At 46.0% G+C, this 21,706-nt stretch overlaps 1 protein-coding gene across 1 annotated transcript in view; it reads right to left on the bottom strand.

Moving 5' to 3' along the window:
* zfyve1 (zinc finger, FYVE domain containing 1) overlaps positions 1-21,706 on the bottom strand; it is a 166,018-nt gene that overhangs the window by 18,322 nt on the left and 125,990 nt on the right. Inside the window, exon 9 of the mRNA XM_038781653.1 lies at positions 21,118-21,298. Coding sequence (XP_038637581.1) covers positions 21,118-21,298 — 181 coding nt within the window. The remainder of the gene's footprint in view (positions 1-21,117; positions 21,299-21,706) is intronic.

Below are 21,706 nucleotides of genomic sequence, written 5' to 3'. Positions count from 1 at the left end.
AGGTATGTTGCCTCCAGGGTGCCAGGGCCAAGGATGTCTCGGATCGTGTCTTTCAGGGTCCTGAAGGGGGAGGGTGAGCAGCCAGAAGTCGTGGTGCACATTGGTACCAACGACGTAGGTAGGAAAAGGGGTGTGGAGGTAATAAACAAGTTTAGGGAGTTAGGCTGGAAGTTAAAAGCCAGGACAGACAGAGTTGTCATTGCCGGCCCACGTGATAGCGAGGTGAGGAAGAGAGAGCAGTTGAACACGTGGCTGCAGGAATGGTGTAGGAGGGAGGGCTTCAGGTATTTGGATAATTGGAGCGCATTCTGGGGAAGGTGGGACCTGTACAAGCAGGACGGGTTGAATCTGAAACGTGGGGCACCAATATCCTGGGAGGGAGATTTTCTAGTACACTTCGGGAGGGTTTAAACTAATTTGGCAGGGGAATGGGAACTGGATTTGTAGTCCAGCAACTAAGGTAGCCGATATTCAGGACGCCGAAGCGTGTAGTGAGGCAGTGGGGAAGGGATCACTGAGAAAGGAGAGTACTTGCAGGCACGGAGATATATTGGATTTGGTACTTGGTAATGAACCAGGACAGCTCAGAAGGGAAGGGAGAAGAGGAACAGAGCACTTGTCATTGGGGACTCCATAGTTAGAGGAACAGACAGGAGGTTCTGTGGGAACGAAAGAGACTCACGGTTGGTGTGATGCCTCCCAGGTGCCAGGGTTCGTGATGTCTCTGATCGTGTTTTTGGGATCCTTAAGGGGGAGGGGGAGCAGCCCCAAGTCGTGGTCCACATAGGTACCAACGACATAGGTAGGAAGAGAGATGGGGATTTGAGACAGAAATTCAGGGAGCTAGGGTGGAAGCTGAGAGCTAGAACAAACAGAGTTGTTATCTCTGGGTTGTTACCCGTGCCACGTGCCAGTGAAGTGAGAAATAAGGAGAGAGAGGAGTTGAACACGTGGCTACAGGGATGGTGCAGGAGGGAGGGTTTTAGTTTCTTGGATAATTGGGGCTCATTCTGGGGTAGGTGGGACCTCTACAAACAGGATGGTCTTCACCTGAACCAGAGGGGTACCAATATCCTGGGGGGGGAGATTTTCTAGTGCTCTTCGGGGGGGGTTTAAACTAATTCAGCAGGGGGATGGGAACCTAAATTGTAGTCCCAGTGTACAGGATGTTGAGAGTAGTGAGGTCAGGGATAGGGTTAAAAGTTCAAAAGAGGGCACCGGCAAGCAGGACGCTGGTTTGAAGTGTGTCTACTTCAACGCCAGGAGCATCCGGAATAAGGTGGGTGAGCTTGCAGCATGGGTTGGTACCTGGGATCTCGATGTTGTGGCGATTTCGGAGACATGGGTAGAGCAGGGACAGGAATTGTTGTTGCAGGTTCCAGGATTTAGATGTTTCTGTAAGAACAGAGAAGATGGTAAAAGAGGGGGGGGGGTGTGGCATTGTTAATCAAGGAAAGTATTACGGCGGTAGAAAGGACGCTTGAGGACTCGTCTACTGAGGTAGTATGGGCCGAGGTTAGGAACAGTAGAGGAGAGGTCACCCTGTTGGGAGTTGTCTATAGACCTCCGAATAGTTCCAGAGATGTAGAGGAAAGGATTTCAAAGATAATTCTCGACAGGAGCGAGAGTAACAGGGTAGTTGTTATGGGGGACTTTAACTTTCCAAATATTGACTGGAAATACTATAGTTAGAGTACTATAGATGGGTCAGTTTTTGTGCAGTGTGTGCAGGAGGGTTTTCTGACACAGTACGTAGACAGGCCAACAAGGGGCGAGGCCACATTGGATTTGGTACTGGGTAATGAACCCGGCCAGGTGTTAGATTTAGATGTAGGTGAGCACTTTGGTGATAGTGATCACAACTCGGTTATGTTTACTTTAGCAATGGGCAGGGATAGGTATATACTGCAAGGCAAGAATTATAGCTGGGGGAAAGGCAATTATGATGCTATTCGGCAAGATTTAGGATGTATAGGATGGGGAAGGAAACTGCAGGGGATGGGTACATATGAAATGTGGAGCTTTCTCAAGGAACAGCTACTGCGTGTCCTTGATAAGTATGTACCTGTCAGGCAGGGAGGAAGTTGTCGAGCAAGGGAACCGTGGTTTACTAAGGAAGTTGAAGCACTTGTCAAGAGGAAGAAGAAGGCTTATGTTAGGATGAGACATGAAGGCTCAGTTAGGGCACTTGAGAGTTACAAGTTAGCCGGGAAGGACCTAAAGGGAGAGTTAAGAAGAGCAAGGAGAGGACACGAAAAGTCGTTGGCGGATAGGATCAAGGAAAACCCTAAGGCTTTCTATAGGTATATCAGGAACAAAAGAATGACTAGAGTAAGATTAGGGCCAATCAAGGATAGTAGTGGAAAGTTGTGTGTGGAATCAGAGGAGATAGGGGAAGCGTTAAATGGATATTTTTCGTCAGTGTTTACACTGGAGAAAGACAATGTTGTCGAGGAGAACACTCAGGTTCAGTCGACCAGGCTAGATGGAATTGAGGTTCAAAAGGAGGAGGTGTTAGCAATTTTGGAAAATGTCAAAATAGATAAGTCCCCTGGGCCAGATGGGATTTATCCTAGGATTCTCTGGGAAGCCAGGGAGGAGATTGCAGAGCCTTTGTCCTTGATCTTTATGTCGTCTTTGTCGACAGGAATAGTGCCGGAAGACTGGAGGATAGCAAATGTTGTCCCCTTGTTCAAGAAGGGGAGTAGAGACAACCCTGGTAATTATAGACCTGTGAGCCTTACTTCGGTTGTGGGTAGAATGTTGGAAAAGGTTATAAGAGATAGGGTTTATAATCATCTTGAAAAGAACAAGTTGATTAGCGATAGTCAACACGGTTTTGTGAAGGGCAGGTCATGCCTCACAAACCTTATTGAGTTTTTTGAGAAGGTGACCAAACAGGTGGATCAGGGTAAAGCTGTTGATGTGGTGTATACGGATTTCAGTAAGGCGTTTGATAAGGTTCCCCACGGTAGGCTATTGCAGAAAATAAGGAAGTATGGAATTGAAGGTGATTTAGCGGTTTGGATCAGTAATTGGCTAGCTGAAAGAAGACAGAGGGTGGTGGTTGATGGCAAATGTTCATCCTGGAGTTCAGTTACTAGTGGTGTACCGCAAGGATCTGTTTTGGGGCCACTGCTGTTTGTCATTTTTATAAATGACCTGGAAGAGAGTGTAGAAGGATGGGTTAGTAAATTTGCAGATGACACGAAGGTCGGTGGAGTTGTGGATAGTGCTGAAGGATGTTATAGGATACAGAGGGACATAGATAAGCTGCAGAGCTGGGCTGAGAGGTGGCAGATGGAGTTTAATGCGGAAAAGTGTGAGGTGGTTCACTTTGGAAGGAGTAACAGGAATGCAGAGTACTGGGCTAATGGCAAGATTGTTGGTAGTGTAGATGAACAGAGAGGTCTCGGCATCCAGGTACATAAATCCCTGAAAGTTGCCACCCAGGTTAATAGGGCTGTTAAGAAGGCATATGGTGTGCTAGCCTTTATAAGCAGGGGGATTGAGTTTCGGAACCACAAGGTCATGCTGCAGCTGTACATAACTCTGGTGCGGCCGCACCTGGAGTACTGCGTGCAGTTCTGGTCACCACATTATAGGAAGGATGTGGAAGCTTTGGAAAGGGTTCAGAGGAGATTTACTAGGATGTTGCCTGGTATGGAGGGAAGGTCTTATGAGGAAAGGCTCAGGGAATTGAGGTTGTTTTCGTTAGAGAGGAGAAGGCTGAGAGGTGACTTAATAGAGACATATAAGATAGTCAGAGGGTTAGATAGGGTGGACAGTGAGAGTCTTTTTCCTCGGATGGTGATGACCAACACGAGGGGACATAGCTTTAAATTGAGGGGTGATAGATATAGGACAGATATCAGAGGCAGTTTCTTTACTCAGAGAGTAGTAGAGGTGTGGAACGCCCTGCCTGCAACAGTAGTAGACTCGCCAACTTTAAGGGCATTTAAGTGGTCACTGGATAGACATATGGATGAAAGTGGAATAGTGTAGGTCAGATAGGCTTCAGATGGTTTCACAGGTCGGCGCAACATCGAGGGCCGAAGGGCCCGTACTGCGCTGTAGTGTTCCATGTTCTATGATAGATTTGTTAGTGGGGGAGCATTTTGGAGATAGTGACCACAATTCTGTGATTTTCACTTTAGTAATGGAGAGGGATAGGTGTGTGCAACAGGGCATGTTTTACAATTGGGGGAAGGGTAAATACGATGCTGTCAGACAAGAATCGAAGTGCATAAGTTGGGAACATAGGCTGTCAGGGTAGGACGCAAGTGAAATGTGGAACTTGTTCAAGGAACAGGTACTGCGTGTCCTTGATATGTATGTCCCTGTCAGGCAGGAAGAGATGGTTGACAAGAGAGGTTGAATGTCTTGTTAAGAGGAAGAAGGAGACTTGTGTAAGGCTGTGGAAACAAGATTCAGACAAGGCGCTGGAGGGATACAAGATAGTCAGGAGGGAACTGAAGAAAGGGATTAGGAGAGCTAAGAGAGGGCATGAAAAATCTTTGGCGGGTAGGATCAAGGAAAATCCCAAGGCCTTTTACACATATGTGAGAAATCTGAGAATGACTAGAGTGAGGGTAGGTCCGATCAAGGACAGTAGCGGTAGATTGTGTATTGAGTCTGAAGAGATAGGAGTGGTCTTGAACGAGTACTTTTCTTCAGTATTTACAAATGAGAGGGGCCATATTGTTGGAGAAGACAGTGTGAAACAGACTGGTAAGCTCGAGGAGATACTTGTTCGGAAGGAAGATGTGTTGGGCATTTTGAAAAACTTGAGGATAGACAAGTCCCCCGGGCCTGAAGGGATATATCCAAGAGATGAAATTGCAGAGCAGTTGGCAATGATCTTTTCGTCCTCACTGTCAACAGGGGTGGTACCAGGGGATTGGAGAGTGGCGAATGTCGTGCCCCTGTTCAAAAAAGGAAATAGGGATAACCCTGGGAATTATAGGCCAGTTGAAAAAAATGAAAATCGCTTATAGTCACGAGTAGGCTTCAATTAAGTTACTGTGAAAAGCCCCTAGTCGCCACATTCCGGCGCCTGTCCGGGGAGGCTGGTACGGGAATCGAACCGTGCTGCTGGCCTGCTTTAAAAGCCAGCGGTTTAGCCGAGTGAGCTAAACCAGCCCCTTACTTAGTCTTACTTCGGTGGTAGGCAAAGTAATGGAAAGGGTACTGAGGGATAGGATTTCTGAGCATCTGGAAAGACACTGCTTGATTAGGGATAGTCATCACGGATTTGTGAGGGGTAGGTCTTGCCTTTCAAGTCTTATTGACTTCTTTGAGGAGGTGACCAAGCATGTGGATGAAGGTAAAGCAGTGGATGTAGTGTACATGGATTTTAGTAAGGCATTTGATAAGGTTTCCCATGGTAGGCTTATGCAGAAAGGAAGGAGGCATGGGATAGTGGGAAATTTGGCCAGTTGGATAACGAACTGGCTAACCATTAGAAGTCAGAGAGTGGTGGTGGATGGCAAATATTCAGCCTGGAGCCCAGTTACCAGTGGCGTACCACAGGGATCAGTTCTGGGTCCTCTGCTGTTTGTGATTTTCATTAATGACTTGGATGAGGGAGTTGAAGGGTGGGTCAGTAAATTTGCAGATGATACGAAGATTTGTGGAGTTGTGGATAGTGAGGAGGGCTGGTGTCGGCTGCAAAGAGACATAGATAGAATGCAGAGCTGGGCTGAGAAGTGGCAGATGGAGTTTAACCCTGAAAAGTGTGAGGTTGTCCATTTTGGAAGGACAAATATGAATGCGGAATACAGGGTTAAAGGTAGGGTTCTTGGCAATGTGGAGGAGCAGAGAGATCTTGGGGTCTATGTTCATAGATCTTTGAAAGTTGCCACTCAGGTGGATAGAGCTGTGAAGAAGGCCTATGGTGTGCTGGTGTTCATTAGCAGAGGGATTGAATGAAAGAGCCGTGAAGTGATGATGCAACTGTGCAAAACCTTGGTAACGCCACATTTGGAGTACTGTGTGCAGTTCTGGTTGCCTCATTTTAGGAAGGATGTGGAAGCTTTGGAAAAGGTGCAAAGGAGATTTACCAGGATGTTGCCTGGAATGGAGAGTAGGTCTTATGAGGAAAGGTTGAGGGTGCTAGGCCTTTTCTCATTAGAACGGCGAAGGATGAGGGGAGACCTGATAGAGGTTTATAAGATGATCAGGGGAATAGATAGAGTAGACAGTCAGAGACTTTTTCCCGGGTGGAACAAACCATTACAAGGGGACATAGATTAAAGGTGAATGGTGGAAGATATAGGGGGGATGTCAGAGGTAGGTTTTTACCCAGAGTAATGGGGGCATGGACTGCACTGCCTGTGGAAGTAGTTGAGTCGGAAACATTAGGGACCTTCAAGCGGCTATTGGATAGGTACATGGATTACGGTAGAATGATAGAGTGGAGATTAATTTGTTCTTAAGGGCAGCACGGTAGCATGGTGGTTAGCACAATTGCTTCACAGCTCCAGGGTCCCAGGTTCGATTCCAGCTTGGGATACTGTCTGTGCGGAGTCTGCACATCCACCCCGTGTGTGCGTGGGTTTCCTCCGGGTGCTCCGGTTTCCTCCCACAGTCCAAAGATGTGCAGGTTAGGTGGATTGGCCATGATAAATTGCCCTTGGTGTCCAAAATTGCCCTTAATGTTGGGTGGGGTTACTGGGTTATGTGGATGGGGTGGAGGTGTTGGCTTTGGATGGAGTGCTCTTTCCGGGAGCCGGTGCGGGCTCGGTGGGCCTCCTTCTGCACTGTAGATTCTATGATAATCTATGATTAATCTAGGACGAAGGTTCAGCACAACATCGTGGGCCGAAGGGCCTGTTCTGTGCTGTATTTTTCCATGTTCTATGTTCTATTAACATTACCTGACAAAATGCGAAAAGATAAGGTAATTATGGCGGTGGCTAAGCATTTAAACTTGCCTGAGATACAGTTCGACTCATTGGAAATGGCAAAAATTCAGTTACAAATTAAACAAATAGAACAGGAGAAAGAATTAAAGCAGCTTGAATAAGAGAGAGATGAAAAAGAGAGAGAGAAAGAGGTAGAGAGGAAAAAGAAAGAGAGAGAGGTAAAAGAAAGAGAGAAAGACATAGAGAGGAAAAAGAGAGAGGATTATCCAGAGGATTGGGATAAAGGAATTCCATTCGTATTGTTTTCAATTAGGGATGCACCTAATGAGTCAACCAAATTTAGTCCTTTTGAACTAATTTTTGGTCATGAGGTAAGAGGACCACTTAGAACATAGAACACTACAGCGCAGTACGGGCCCTTCGGCCCTCGATGTTGCGCCAACCTGTGAAACCATCTGAAGCCTATCTGACCTACACTATTCCATTTTCATCCATATGTCTATCCAGTGACCACTTAAATGCGCTTAAAGTTGGCGAGTCTACTACTGTTGCAGGCAGGGCGTTCCACACCCCTACTACTCTCTGAGTAAAGAAACTGCCTCTGACATCTGTCCTATATCTATCACCCCTCAATTTAAAGCTATGTCCCCTCGTGTTGGTCATCACCATCCGAGGAAAAAGACTCTCACTGTCCATCCTATCTAACCCTCTGACTATCTTATATGTCTCTATTAAGTCACCTCTCAGCCTTCTCCTCTCTAACGAAAACAACCTCAATTCCCTGAGCCTTTCCTCGTAAGACCTTCCCTCCATACCAGGCAACATCCTAGTAAATCTCCTCTGAACCCTTTCCAAAGCTTCCACATCCTTCCTATAATGTGGTCACCAGAACTGCACGCAGTACTCCAGGTGCGGCCGAACCAGAGTTATGTACAGCTGCAGCATGACCTTGTGGTTCCGAAACTCAATCCCCCTGCTTATAAAGGCTAGCACACCATATGCCTTCTTAACAGCCCTATTAACCTGCGTGGCAACTTTCAGGGATTTATGTACCTGGATGCCGAGACCTCTCTGTTCATCTACACTACCAAGAATCTTGCCATTAGCCCAGTACTCTGCGTTCCTGTTACTCCTTCCAAAGTAACCACCTCACACTTTTCCGCATTAAACTCCATCTGCCACCTCTCAGCCCAGCCCTGCAGCTTATCTATGTCCCTCTGTATCCTATAACATCCTTCAGCACAATCCACAACTCCACCGACCTTTGTGTCATCTGCAAATTTACTAACCCATCCTTCTACACCCTCTTCCAGGTCATTTATAAAAATGACAAACAGCAGTGGCCCCAAAACAGATCCTTGCGGTACACCACTAGTAACTGAACTCCAGGATGAACATTTGCCATCAACCACCACCCTCTGTCTTCTTTCAGCTAGCCAATTACTGATCCAAACCGCTAAATCACCTTCAATTCCATACTTCCTTATTTTCTGCAATAGCCTACCGTGGGGAACCTTATCAAACGCCTTACTGAAATCCGTATACACCACATCAACAGCTTTACCCTGATCCACCTGTTTGGTCACCTTCTCAAAAAACTCAATAAGGTTTGTGAGGCATGACCTACCCTTCACAAAACCGTGTTGACTATCGCTAATCAACTTGTTCTTTTCAAGATGATTATAAACCCTATCTCTTATAACCTTTTCCAACATTTTACCCACAACCGAAGTAAGGCTCACAGGTCTATAATTACCAGGGTTGTCTCTACTCCCCTTCTTGAACAAGGGGACAACATTTGCTATCCTCCAGTCTTCCGGCACTATTCCTATCGACAAAGACGACATAAAGATCAAGGACAAAGGCTCTGCAATCTCCTCCCTGGCTTCCCAGAGAATCCTAGGATAAATCCCATCTGGCCCAGGGGACTTATCTATTTTGACATTTTCCAAAATTGCTAACACCTCCTCCTTTTGAACCTCAATTCCATCTAGCCTGGTCGACTGAACCTGTGTTCTCCTCAACAACATTGTCTTTCTCCAGTGTAAACACTGACGAAAAATATCCATTTAACGCTTCCCCTATCTCCTCTGATTCCACACACAACTTTCCACTACTATCCTTGATTGGCCCTAATCTTACTCTAGTCATTCTTTTGTTCCTGATATACCTATAGAAAGCCTTAGGGTTTTCCTTGATCCTATCCGCCAACGTCTTTTCGTGTCCTCTCCTCGCTCTTCTTAACTCTCCCTTTAGGTCCTTCCTGGCTAACTTGTAACTCTCAAGTGCACTAACTGAGACTTCATGTCTCATCCTAACATAAGCCTTCTTCTTCCTCCTGACAAGTCCTTCAACTTCCTTAGTAAACCACGGTTACCTTGCTCGACAACTTCCTCCCTGCCTGACAGGTACATACTTATCAAGGACACGCAGTAGCTGTTCCTTGAGAAAGCTCCACATTTCATATGTACCCATCCCCTGCAGTTTCCTTCCCCATCCTATACATCCTAAATCTTGCCGAATAGCATCATAATTGCCTTTCCCCCAGCTATAATTTTTGCCTTGCAGTATATACCTATCCCTGCCCATTGCTAAAGTAAACATAACCAAGTTGTGATCACTATCACCAAAGTGCTCACCTACATCTAAATCTAACACCTGGCCAGGTTCATTACCCAGTACCAAATCCAATGTGGCCTCGCCCCTTGTTGGCCTGTCTACATAGAACATAGAACATAGAACAGTACAGCACAGAACAGGCCCTTCGGCCCTCAATGTTGTGCCGAGCTATGATCACCCTACTCAAATCCACGTATCCACCCTATACCCGTAACCCAACAACCCCCCCCTAACCTTACTTTTTATTAGGACACTACGGGCAATTTAGCATGGCCAATCCACCTAACCCGCACATCTTTGGACTGTGGGAGGAAACCGGAGCACCCGGAGGAAACCCACGCAAACATACTGTGTCAGAAAACCCTCCTGCACACACTGCACAAAAACTGACCCATCTATAGTACTCTAACTATAGTATTTCCAGTCAATATTTGGAAAGTTAAAGTCCCCCATAACAACTACCCTGTTACTCTCGCTCCTGTCGAGAATTATCTTTGAAATTCTTTCCTCTACATCTCTGGAACTATTCGGAGGTCTATAGACAACTCCCAACAGGGTGACCTCTCCTCTACTGTTCCTAACCTCGGCCCATACTACCTCAGTAGACGAGTCCTCAAGCGTCCTTTCTACCGCCGTAATACTTTCCTTGATTAACAATGCCACACCCCCCCCTCTTTTACCATCTTCTCTGTTCTTACAGAAACATCTAAATCCTGGAACCTGCAACAACCATTCCTGTCCCTGCTCTACCCATGTCTCCGAAATCGCCACAACATCGAGATCCCAGGTACGAACCCATGCTGCAAGCTCACCCACCTTATTCTGGATGCTCCTGGCGTTGAAGTAGACACACTTCAAACCAGCGTCCTGCTTGCCGGTGCCCTCTTTCGAACTTTTAACCCTATCCCTGACCTCACTATTCTCAACATCCTGTACACTGGGACTACAATTTAGACACTGGGACTACAATTTACAACTGGGACTTAAATTGATTAAACAAAAATTGCTGAGTGAGAAATCAGAAATTACATTATTGGATTACGTGTCAAATTTTAGGGAATGATTAAATAGGTGAATTGGCTAGACAACATTTAAAGGTTGCACAAAATGTGATGAAACAGGTAGCGGACAAGAAATCCAAAGTTCGTAGTTTTGCCAGTGGAGATAAATTTTTCATATTGTTACCAGTGGGAGGTGAACCGTTAAAAGCAAGGTTTTGTGGACCTTATCAGATTGAAAGGGAATTAAGTGAGGTGAATTATGTGGTAAAAACACCAGATAGAAGGAAGATTCTCCGAGTGTTTAATATGCTTAAAAGGTTCTTTGAAAGGGAAGGAGAGAAAAAGGAGGAGGTTTTAATGATTCTAACTCAAAGCGACGAAGCAAATCCAGATGACTGTGAATTTGACATACCTCAAATTAAATTGGAAAACGTGGATGCTCTTAAAAATTGCGATAAATTGTTGAGTTACCTTCCAGAGGAAAAACTGATTGACCTGAAAGAGTTATTGATATCACGTGGGCATATTTGTGGAGATTAATGGGAAGTACTAAAATGGTATACATGATGTAGATGTGGGAAATGCTGTTCCAATCAAACAACATCCATACAGACTTAATCCTTTAAAATTAGCACAGGTTAACAAAGAGATTGAGAGTATGCTTAGAAATGGCATAACTGAAGTGGGTTTCAGCCAATGGAGCTCACCCATAGTGATGATACCAAAACCAGACTGTATCCAACGGTTGTGTGTGGACTATCGAAAGGTTAATGGAGATAGAAGAAAGGACTCTTATCCTATCCCACGTTTGGAGGATTACATTTAGAAAGTGGGACAAACTAAGTAAACTGGATTTACTTAAGGTTACTTAAAGGTTACTGGCAGGTACCTTTATCAGAAAGGGCGAAGGGGATTTCAGCTTTTGTGACTCCAGATGGTATATACCAATTCAAAGTTATGCCAGTTGGCATGAAAAACACACTAGCCACATTTCAACAGTTAACTAACAAAGTTGTTTCAGGATTATGTTCTATGTTCTATTACCCAATTGTGCGGTGTACATCGACGATCTGGTAATTTTCAGCCAGACAGGTACAGAACATTTGACACATCTGATGGAGTTATACAATCAACTTCAGGAGGCGGGTTTGGTGATAAACTTAGCCAAAAGTGAATTTGGAAAGGCCCAAGTCACTTTCCTCAAGACGTTTCCGATACACACAAGACAAAGGGAAATACTGCGGTTTCTTCGCATGAGTGGATTTGATCGAACATTTGTGCAAAAGTTTTGTAGCGTGATTGCTCCACTAATGGACTTGCTGAAGAAACATCGAAAATTTCAGTGGACAGCGGACTTACAACAGGCATTTGACGGCCTGAAAGCTGTGATAACCAATGCTCCTGTGTTGGAGAATTACAAGGGACTCTGCGATCAGATTAAACTAAAGCATCTGCTTTAAAGAGAAATGCCGAGGCGTAGAGAAATGGACGGATCGTGCAGAGACCTTCTTGTTCAAAGAGACTGCCAATCAGGAAGGATTTCAGTTGGAGGAAGAAGAACACAAATGAACATTATTGTACCTGATTGCGTGTGTTTTTTTTAAACAAAAAAGTATATTTACTGTGTGCAGGATAGTGAAAAGGTGAAGAAATGAAACCATCTTGGATTTGATAGTTAATTTTTTTTTCTTGGGGGGGGGGAGGTGTCATGAGAGTACCTTTAAGAAATGGGTGTTTATAAATGGGTGTTTATTACTGCAGCGATGTCAGAGAGTGGGTGGAGCTTGGCTCTCTGTCAGTGTTTTACTTTTGTTTCAGGCTGTTTGCTGCCGGGTGCTTTTTAGTTTCGTTTTCAGTGTTGGAGCTGAAGCCAGACAGAGCAGGTGTACTGTTGATCTCTCTGCCATGAAAAGACTATCTCTTGATCATTTGGTGAATTCAGAATTATAAATGTTCTCAGTAGTGAATGTAAACCTAATGTGCTTCTGTTGAAAGGTGTTTCTTTTGTCTTCTGGATGTTGCTTGGAAAGTTATTAAGGATTACTTAGTGTTGTATTCTTTGGGAGGTTGTATTTGAATTGATGGTTGCTAAGATGTTCACTGTATGTTTTAAAAAGGTTAACTCGAGTTCATAGAATAAACATTGTTTTAATTTAAAAGTACTGTAAAGCTCTGTTTGCACCATACCTGTAGAGTGGACCGTGTGCCCCCTGTTGTCTTTTTTACCTACTGTAAATATGGCAATCAATAAAGTTGGCCTTCTTTCTTTTGATATCAATATTATATTGCTCAGAGTCGCCAGGTATCAAATGATACCACCACAAGGTTCAACCGGATACCGATCAAAGAGCCAAACACCAGTTAGTTAGTTAGTTCAAGATCAAGGGCACTTTATTTACACACACAATTAATCATGCAACATAGACACTACTAGTTAAACTACACCTATCAACTATGACAACCTGGGGCAGCACGGTGGCGCAGTGGGTTAGCACTGCGGCCTCACGGCGCCGAGGTCCCAGGTTCGATCCCGGCTCTGGGTCACTGTCCGTGTGGAGTTTGCACATTCTCCCCGTGTTTGCGTGGGTTTCACCCCCACAACCCAAAGATGTGCAGGGTAGGTGGATTGGCCACGCTAAATTGCCCCTTAAATGGAAAAAATGAATTGGGTACACTAAATTTATAAAAAAAAAAAAAAAAACTATGACAACCTGTACTTAACTTCAGGCACCTGGCTTAGGTCATAAGAACTAGGAGCAGGAGTAGGCCATCTGGCCCCTCGAGCTTGCTCCGCCATTCAATGAGATCATAGCTGATCTTTTATGGACTCAGCTCCACTTTCCGGCCTGAACACCATAACCCTTAATCCCTTTATTCTTCAAAAAACTATCAGAGGAACAGTGACCGTTGTTCGAATCTGGGTCTATCTGGTCTGCCGAAGTAACTGCTGCTCAGTTGGGCTTATCCGTCTGGTAGCGGGTGTTGAACTTGAACTTGCTTCTAGTGGTGCTGCAATTGGAAGTAGATGTTGCCGGAGCACCAGGTCCAAGAGAGGCCGAACACATGGCGGTCTCTCTCTTTATCCTTGGGCATTTTTGCGCGGTCCTTCGGTTTGGACCGCACTAATTAGATAATTCTTGATCACTGTGTTCTTGATCACAAGGCCCCAGAGGTGGACTGGGCACATAAATCCTTGAGGCAGAAGCTGAGAGTGGGGAAACCACCTGGGGCAGTGAATGTGTGGATGTGCGATTTTTCTGGACAAAGAAAAGATCCGGAGATGGGCCAGAGGAAAACAGATCTGTGAATGGGAGGGAAATCAAATCCGGATTTATCAGGACATTGGAGCGGAGTTGGCCAAGATGCGAGCGGGGTTCAACAAGGCCAAGGCAGTGCTGTACTGGAGTCAGATTCGGTTTGGGATGCTGTACCCGGCCAGACTTTGGGTAACCTATAATTGCCGGGAATATTACTTTGGGATGCCGGAGAGGCGAATGACTTTATCAGGGATCATAAGCTGAGGGACAGCTGAATGGTGACTTTGGATGGAGGAGTTATGTCTTCGAAAGTTGGATTTTGTTACAGTTGTTTGCTGATGTGGGGGGTAGTCATGAAGTTTAAAATTTGTAAGGTGGTGTGATTGCTTCCCCTCTCCTACTTTTTTCAGGAGGTGTTTGGAGTTTTTGATGTTTTGCTTGGTAATGGTTGTATTTTTGGGGCTTTTGGGATGTGCTAATGTCTTTGAGACTTGTATGGTATCCGGGTGCCTGTTGCACAAGTTAAAGTCGGTTGTGTGGGAGGAGGAATGGGGGAGTGTTGGAGGGGCCTTTGGGCAGGAATTGCCATGCTAGTGAGCAATGCTAGTGAATGGGAGTGCAGTGGGTGGGGGGAGCAGGCTGCGATGATTGGCCAGTGTGTGTGTGTGTATGGGGGTGACGTGGTAAGTACGGAGGATGAGCATGGTCATGAGCGGACGAGGGGCCATCTTGGATGAGCACGGTTCAGAGTGGGAATGGGCAAGGTGGAGCCTAAGGTTGGTGATGGTGGACTCTACGGGGGGGGGGGGGGGGGGGGGGGGTGGAGACGTCGGTCTTTGGTGAGAATGGAACGTCCGCGGGCTGAATCAGCCGATCAAGAGGTCCGGGTGTTCGCACACCTGAACAGCCAGAGACCGGAGGTGATTTTCTTTGCAGGAGACACATCTCTGGGTGAAAGATTAGATGAGGCGGAGGAAGGGATGAGCAGATCAAGTGTTTCACTCAGGGTTTGATTGAAAGTCAGGAGCGGTGGCCATTTTGTTGAGCAAGAAAACGGGGTTTACAGGATCGGGGGGGGGGGGGGGGGGGGGATGTGATGGTGAGTGGGGTGTTAAAGGGGATGCGGTGGTGTTGGTAAACGTGCATGCATTTAATGGGGGTGATGTTGGTTTTGTGAAGAGGTTACTGGGAATGATTCCGGACATGGACTTTCACCAGTTAATCATGGGGAGGAGGTTTAATTGCGTAATGGAGCTGAGGTTGGATAGGTCGAGCCCTAAATCGATGGGAAGGTCGGGAATGCGAAAGAACTGGGAGGGTTCATGGAAGGATGGGGATGGTGGATCCGTGGAGGTTCGTGAACCCGGGAGGGATTCTTTCTTTTTGCATGTGTATTCCAGGATTGACTTTTTTCATGGTGAGCCGGGCAGTACTGAGGGGGCTGGTAGGGGCAGAATATGCAGAGATTTTGAGCTGAGATATGAGGCTTTGTTCGAGACAGTTGCAGAGGCCAGGATGGAGGTTGGATTTGGGACTTTTGGCTGACAGGACTTTTTTGGGAAGGTAAGAGTGGCAATTAAGAACTATATGGAGCTTAATCAGAATGCTGAGGTGTCAGGAGCTCATTTTGGGAGGCTTTGTAGGCGGTGGTCTGAGGGGAAATTATTTCATTAAAGGCCCATATATGGATAGGACGAGGAAGGAGGAGCTCTACCCGTTATTGAACGAGATAGGAGAGACTCGCCGATCCCCACAAAGGAGTTGTTCGCAGAGAAAGAAGTTGCAGGGGCAGTTCGACCAGTTGACAATGGGTAAGATGGTGGGGTAGCTGTGGAGGGCAAGCGGGGTGCAGTATGAGTTTGGGGAGAAGGCGAGTCGTAAGTTGAGTTGAGTCTCCCAAATAGTAATAGAGATGTGGAGGAAGAAATTGCAAAACAGATTATGGATAGGTGTGGAGGTCTCAGGGTAGTTGTCATGGGTGACTTTAACTTTCCAAATATTGATTGGAACCTCTATTGGTCGCACAGTTCAGATGGGGCGGTTTTTGTACAGTGTGTGCAGGAGGGTTTCCTGACGCAATATGTGGATAGGCCGACACGAGGGGGGGGCCACATTGGATTTGGTACTGGGTAATGAACCGGGCCAAGTGTTAGATTTGTTTGTGGGAGAGCACTTTGGAGATAGTGACCACAATTCGGTGTCTTTCACTATTGCAATGGAGAGGGATAGGGCCATACGGCAGGTCAAGGTTTATAATTGGGGGAGGGGTAATTATGATGCGATTAGGCAAGAATTCGGGAGCATAAGATGGGAACAGAAACTGTCAGGGAAAGGCACAAATGAAAAGTGGAGCTTGTTCAAGGAACAAATACTGTGTGTCCTTGATAGGTATGTCCCTGTCAGGCAGGGAGGAAATGGCCGGTGAGGGAACCATGGTTCACAAAAGAGGTTGAATGTCTTGTCAAGAGGAAAATGGAAGAGTATGTAAGAATGGGAAAACAAGGTTCAGCTGGGTCGCTTGAGGGTTATAAGGTAGCAAGGAATGAGCTAAAAAAATGGCTTAGGAGAGGGCATGAGAAGTCCTCAGCGGGTGGGATCAAGGAAAACCCCAAGGCTTTTTACTCTTATGTGAGAAATAAAAGAATGACCAGGGTGAGGGTAGGGCCGGTCAAGGACAGTAGTGGGAACTTGTGCTTGAAGTCAGAAGAAATAGGAGAGGCGTTGAATGAATACTTTTCTTCAGTGTTCACTGGAGAGGAGAGGAGCCATGTTTTTGAGGAAGAGGAGGATGAGAGTGTGATACAGGCGGGTAGGCTGGAGGAGGTAGAAGTTCTGAGGAAGGATGTGTTAGCAATTTTGAAAAACCTGAGGGTCGACATGTCCCCTGGGCCAGATGGGATATATCCAAAGATTCTTTGGGAGGCAAGGGATGAGATTGCAGAGCCTTTGGCTTTGATCTTTGGGTCCTCACTGACCACGGGGATAGTGCCAGAGGACTGGAGAGTGGCAAATGTTGTTCCTCTGTTCAAGAAAGGGAATAGGAATGACCCAGGTCATTAAAGGCCAGTTAGTCTTACCCCGGTGGTCGGTAAGTTAATGGAAAAGGTCCTGAAGGATAGGATTTATGACCATTTGGAAAGATGCAGCTTAATCCGGGATAGCCAACACGGATTCGTGAAATTTGATTGAATTCTTTGAGGAGATAAGTAAGTGTGTAGATGAAGGTAGAGCAGTTGATGTCGTATACATGGATTTTAGTAAGGCGTTTGATAAGGTTCCCCATGGTCGGCTCATGGAGAAAGTAAGTAGTTGTGGGATAGAGGGAAATTTGGCCAATTGGATAAGTAACTGGCTATCACATAGAAGACAGAGGGTGGTGGTGGATGGAAAATTTTCAGACTGGAGACCAGTTACCAGCGGTGTATCACAGGGATCAGTGCTGGGTCCTCTGCTATTTGTGATTTTTATCAATGACTTGGAGGAGGGGGCTGAAGGGTGAGTCAGTAAATTTGCTGATGACACCAAGATTGGTGGAGTAGTGGATGAGGTGGAGGGCTGTTGTAGGCTGCAAAGAGACATTGATAGGATGCAGAGCTGGGCCGAAAAATGGCAGATGGAGTTTAACTCTGGTAAGTGCGAGGTGATTCAATTTGGTAGAAAAAATTTGAATGCGGATTACAGGGTCAACGGCAGGGTTCTGAGGAATGTGGAGGAACAGAGAGATCTTGGGGTTCATGTCCACAGATCTCTGAAGGTTGCCACTCAAGTGGACAGAGCCGTGAAGAAGGCCTATAGGTGTTAGCGTTTATTAACAGGGGGCTTGAGTATAAGAGTCGTGGGGTTATGCTGAAACTCTACATGACCCTGGTGAGACCACATTTGGTCACCTCACTATAGGAAGGATGTCTAAGCATTAGAAAGGTTGCAAAGGAGATTTACCAGGATGCTGCCTGGTTTGGAGGGTAGGTCTTATGAGGAAAGGTTGAGGGAGCTAGGGCGTTTCTTTTTGGAGCGGAGGAGGATGAGAGGCGACTTAATAGAGGTTTATAAGATGATGAGGGGGATAGATAGAGTGGAGGTTCAGAGACTATTTCCTCGGGTGGATATAGCTGTTACAAGGGGGCATAACTATAAGGTTCAGGGTGGGAGATATTGGAGGGATATCCGAGGTAGGTTCTTTACTCAGAGAGTGGCTCAGGTGTGGAATGGACTGCCTGCTGTGATATTGGAGTCGGACACTTTAGGAACTTTCAAGCAATTATTGGATAGGCACATGGAGCACACCACAATGACAGGGAGTTGGATAGCTTGATCTTGGTTTCGAACAATGCTCGGCACAACATCAAGGGCCGAAGGGCCTGTTCTATGTATGTTGGCCCTCCAGTTGCGGCATTAGGCAACATCCAGGGAATTTTTGCCGATGAGAGCGGAGAAGGGAGAGGTGGTGTCAGCATTGGAGAGGATAAATGAGGTGTTTAAGGCTTTCTAAGAAGTGTTGTACAGGGCTTAGCCGGTGGGGGAGGCGGAGGATCAGGGGCAATTTGTGGATGGGTTGGAGTTCCCATAGATGGAGGAGGGGAAGAGGTAGAAATTGGAGGAGCCATTGGGGGTTAAGGGATGCGATGGAGTGTATTAGCAGGATGCAGTCGGGGAAGGTGCTGGGGTCAGATAGCTTTCCGGCAGCTCTCTTGTCACATTAGGAGATTGCTGAATGTAATTACGACTCTTGTCAGGGGAATGAGAACCAGAAGTGATTGTGTCCATGGATGTGGAGAAGGCATTTGACCGGGTAGAATAGAGGTACATGTTTGAAGTTCTGGGTTTGAACTGAAATTTATGGTGTGGATTCAATTGTTGTACGCATCCCTCATTGCTAGTTTTGAACAAACAAGATGAGTTTGGGGTATTTTGGATTCCATCGGGGGGTGGGGCGAGGCAGGGGTGCCCGCTGTCACCGTTATTATTTGTGTTGGCGATCGAACCCTTGGCAATGGCCCTTTGGGCGTCGGCTTAGAGGTGAGGGGTTGCGAGGGGGGTAGGGAGCACCGGGTATCACTGTATGTTGATGACTTGTTGTTTGTGCCGGACCCGTCAAAACGTATGGGTAGAATTATGGGTTAGTTGGAGAGATTCGGGGCTTTGTCTGGCTATAAGTTGAATGTAGGGAAGAGTGTTCCCGGCGAACTGGTGGGCAAACCTGTGGGTGCTACCATTTAAGGAGGCAAGTGAGTGGTTTAGGCGTCTAGGGCTGGATTCTCTGTTGTTGGGACTATGTCCCTACGCTGGCGTCAAAACTGTGGAGTTTCACGCCAGAAAAACTAGCGTGAAAGGGCCATATATTCCTAGCCCTGCAGGGGTTAGCAGGGACCCGGCATAAATCTAACAACTTTGTTGTAGAGACAGGCCCCTGCACTTCCGGGTCGGAGGCCGCACATGTGCATGGTGGCGGTGGGCCGAATGGCCTCATTCTTCATTGCATGTTCTGTTATGTTGAACTTATATTAGACACTAGTTGAGCCTCAGCTGGAGTACTGTGTCCTGTTCTGGGTGTCGCGTTTTAAGATATGAAGGCATTGGAGAGAAACGATTCACGATAATAGTCCCAGGAATGAGACATAGAACATCGAACATACAGTGCAGAGGGAGGCCATTCAGCCCATCGAGTCTGCACCGACCCACTTAAGCCCTCACTTCCACCCTATCCCCTTAACTCAATAACCCCTCCAAACATTTTTGGACACTAAGGGCAATTTAGCATGGCCAATCCACCTGACCTGCATGTCTTTGGACTGTGGGAGGAAACCGCAGCACCCGGAGGAAACCCACACACACACGGGGAGAAAGTGCAGACCCCACACAGATAGTGACCCAGCGGGTCACTTCTGTTATGAAGATAATTGGAGAATTTGGGACTATTTTCCGTGGAGAAAAGGTGGTTGAGAGAGGAGCTGATAGAGGTATTCAAAATCGTGAGGAATTTGGACAAAGTAGATAGGGAGGAACTGTTCCCATTCATGAAAGGATCGAGAATGAGAGGACACAGATTTAAGGTAATTTGCAAAAGAAGCAATAGCGATAAGAGAAAAAATTTCTTTCATAGTGATTAAGGTCTGGGGGCCGGTAAGCTCAGTTGGCTGAACAGCTCGTTGTGATGCGGGGCGACGGCAACAATTCCTGTAACGGGTGAGGTTATTCATGAAGGCTCTGCCTTCTCAACCTTGCCCCTTGTCTGAGGTGTGGTGACTCTCAGGTTAAATCACCACCAGTCAGCTCTCAATGTGGAGAGCAGATTACAGTTCTCTGGGACTGTGGCAACATTTACATTTATGGATAAGGTCTGGAATGCACTTCCCGAGAGTATGGTTGGGCAGGTTCAATCGAGGCATTCAAAAGGGAATTAGACTCATTTGAAAATGAAGAATATGTAGGGTTGTGGTGGGAGGATGGTAGAATTTGCACTAAGTGAATTGCACATTCAGGCAGCACAGTGGTTAGCACTGCTGCCTCACAGCTCCAGAGACCTGGGTCCGGTCTTGGGTGATTGTCTGTGTGGAGTCCGCACATTCTCCCCGTGTCAACTTGGGTTTCTTCCGGGTGCTCCAGTTTCCTCCCATAGTCCGAAGATGTGCGGTTACATAGAAACATACATAGAAAATATAAGCATCTCGCTTTAGGTATTTGGGGGTGCAGGTGGGCCGGGATTGGGCAGGTCTCTGGAAGTTTAATTTCACTAGTTTGGTGGGGAGAGTGAAGGCTGACTTGTTGAGGTGGGACAATCTCCCTCTGTCATTGGCCAGCCGGGTTCAGGCAGTACAGATGAATATTTTGCCACAATTCTTTTTTGTTTCAGTGCCAGTCAGTCTTTATGTGCGAAGGCTTTTTTTAAGGGGGGGTTACCGTTGACTGCTGAGGGAGGGGTGTGGGGAAAGGTGGGGTGGGGGGGCTTAGCGGGTTGGGGGTTTGAGAGTTTGTTGTTAAGTATAATAATGTTTAAAATATTTTTAAAGAAAGGGTCAGGTCACCCCCCTGCACTGTAAAAATTCAGTGGTGGACAGTGGATGGTAAAATCAAAATAAGCAATATAATCTTATAAAACAGGTCTATTTCCTAATAACTATATCTCCGAATTATAGTCAGAGCCACCAAAATCACATTGCCAAGGTTACTTGGACATAATCAGGTGCAAATAGCTTATAGATACTGCTGGAAGTCTTGACATTGTCTGAAGTCAGCAAAAAATTTAAATAAGGACAGCTACAACTTGGATTGAAATAGCACCCATAACAGTAAATGTGCCATGGTGCGTCACATGAGCTTTACCAGAAAAATAGTGGATCAGAACGAGGTGGGGGTTGGTGCACAGAATAGGATTACCTGCTTTGATTACTGCATCTTCATAGCACTCATCACACACCCGGACAGGAGCTGAACCCCAACCACGTTCTGGAACAGGTCTGGATTTTGATGAGCAATGATCACAGAAGCCTTCGCCACAGGCTCTACAGTGGTGTTTCGATTCCTGGTCTTCAAAGGGTTTATTGCACTTTTGACAGTTCTGTGAAATTAATGTAACACTTATTAAAACTAGGTTCCACAACTAGATAGGCTTGCATTTGCCTTGTACTGCACAGTGCAACTTACTTTACAACATTTCAACGTTCTGACACTCAGGACAGCTTTATATATTTCCTTAATTAAAATAACCATGCAGAATTTAGAGGTTTGTCATATTTAGTGTTTGAAATAAACAAAATACTCATTGAATAAACAGATAAAAGTATGATGAAAAACAGAGGACCAAATGAGACAAGTGTCATGTTTTGACTGGAAAGCATTCTCCAACCACCTTGAAGATCAAGTCCCATCTGCCAACAATTATAATTTTGCAAAAAAACAAGTAATAAATCATACAATATCAATCCAGTCTCAAAACGTATTCTCATTCTACAGATAAAGTTCACTT

This window comes from Scyliorhinus canicula, chromosome 2 (assembly GCF_902713615.1).
Source record: "Scyliorhinus canicula chromosome 2, sScyCan1.1, whole genome shotgun sequence".
In the NCBI taxonomy this organism is placed as follows: domain Eukaryota; kingdom Metazoa; phylum Chordata; class Chondrichthyes; order Carcharhiniformes; family Scyliorhinidae; genus Scyliorhinus; species Scyliorhinus canicula.
This window is presented reverse-complemented; position numbering and strand designations above follow the sequence as displayed.